We start from the raw sequence: 756 nt of genomic DNA on the forward strand, positions 1-756 counted from the left end.
GCAACTGTAGTTACTTGATATTTCTCATCTGCTTGGTTTCAAGTAAGGTCTTACAAAAATTATGTAAGACAATAAACCATTATCATACAAGATAACCTTCAGAAGAAGTAATATAATTTCAATGTTTTTTTGTGATTATTTAGCATATGGAAGCCCTCACCAGAGACTCAGTCCTCAACTCCATATCACAATTTTTTCAACAACTTAAGTTTGCTGGGAGTGAGTGTAAATGTCAAGAGGATGGTTGATGGGGGGGGCTCCATCCTTTCATCTCTGGAGTAATGTACAGAATACTAGGGAAATGAAAATGTTCTATATTAAGAAACCATAGATAAGAATGCTTATATGCTTAGTGAAGCTTAGGCTTATAGACTCTGCAGGTTAAATGCAACATGTGCTTATTATCATTCAGCTGCTGCTTATATGTTTGTGTTGTCTTTCCCCTCACACCATTCTGATGAAAGCCTGGTTAGCAAAGTGTGTCTTTGGAGAAGCTTGTCCCTTCATGTTTCCCTGTCTAATAATTGTTTATTTGTTGGTCTTGAAAGATATGGCGAGCCATGGTCGCCAGTCCTCAGACATGAGGTAGGAAATGTGGTTTGTTGCTGTTCTTATTATTGTTTATGTTTATTTGTTCTGAGTATATTGTGTATATCTATTTTTTTTTTACTTTGCTCCTATTTCTTTTTTCTCTCTGTAATGATATTGTTAATTAAATTATGCAGGCAAGGTAGTGTAGAGTTCACTGTAGTATTG

At 35.4% G+C, this 756-nt stretch overlaps 1 protein-coding gene across 1 annotated transcript in view; it reads left to right on the top strand.

Annotated features, from left to right (window-relative positions):
• Window positions 1-756, top strand: part of LOC119582005 (pre-mRNA-splicing factor 38B-like) — a gene marked incomplete in the record, with an annotated part of 22032 nt that overhangs the window by 3767 nt on the left and 17509 nt on the right. The window contains 1 exon segment of the mRNA XM_037930201.1: window positions 549-585. Coding sequence (XP_037786129.1) covers window positions 549-585 — 37 coding nt within the window.

Source organism: Penaeus monodon, chromosome 15, assembly GCF_015228065.2.
Source record: "Penaeus monodon isolate SGIC_2016 chromosome 15, NSTDA_Pmon_1, whole genome shotgun sequence".
NCBI lineage: Eukaryota > Metazoa > Arthropoda > Malacostraca > Decapoda > Penaeidae > Penaeus > Penaeus monodon.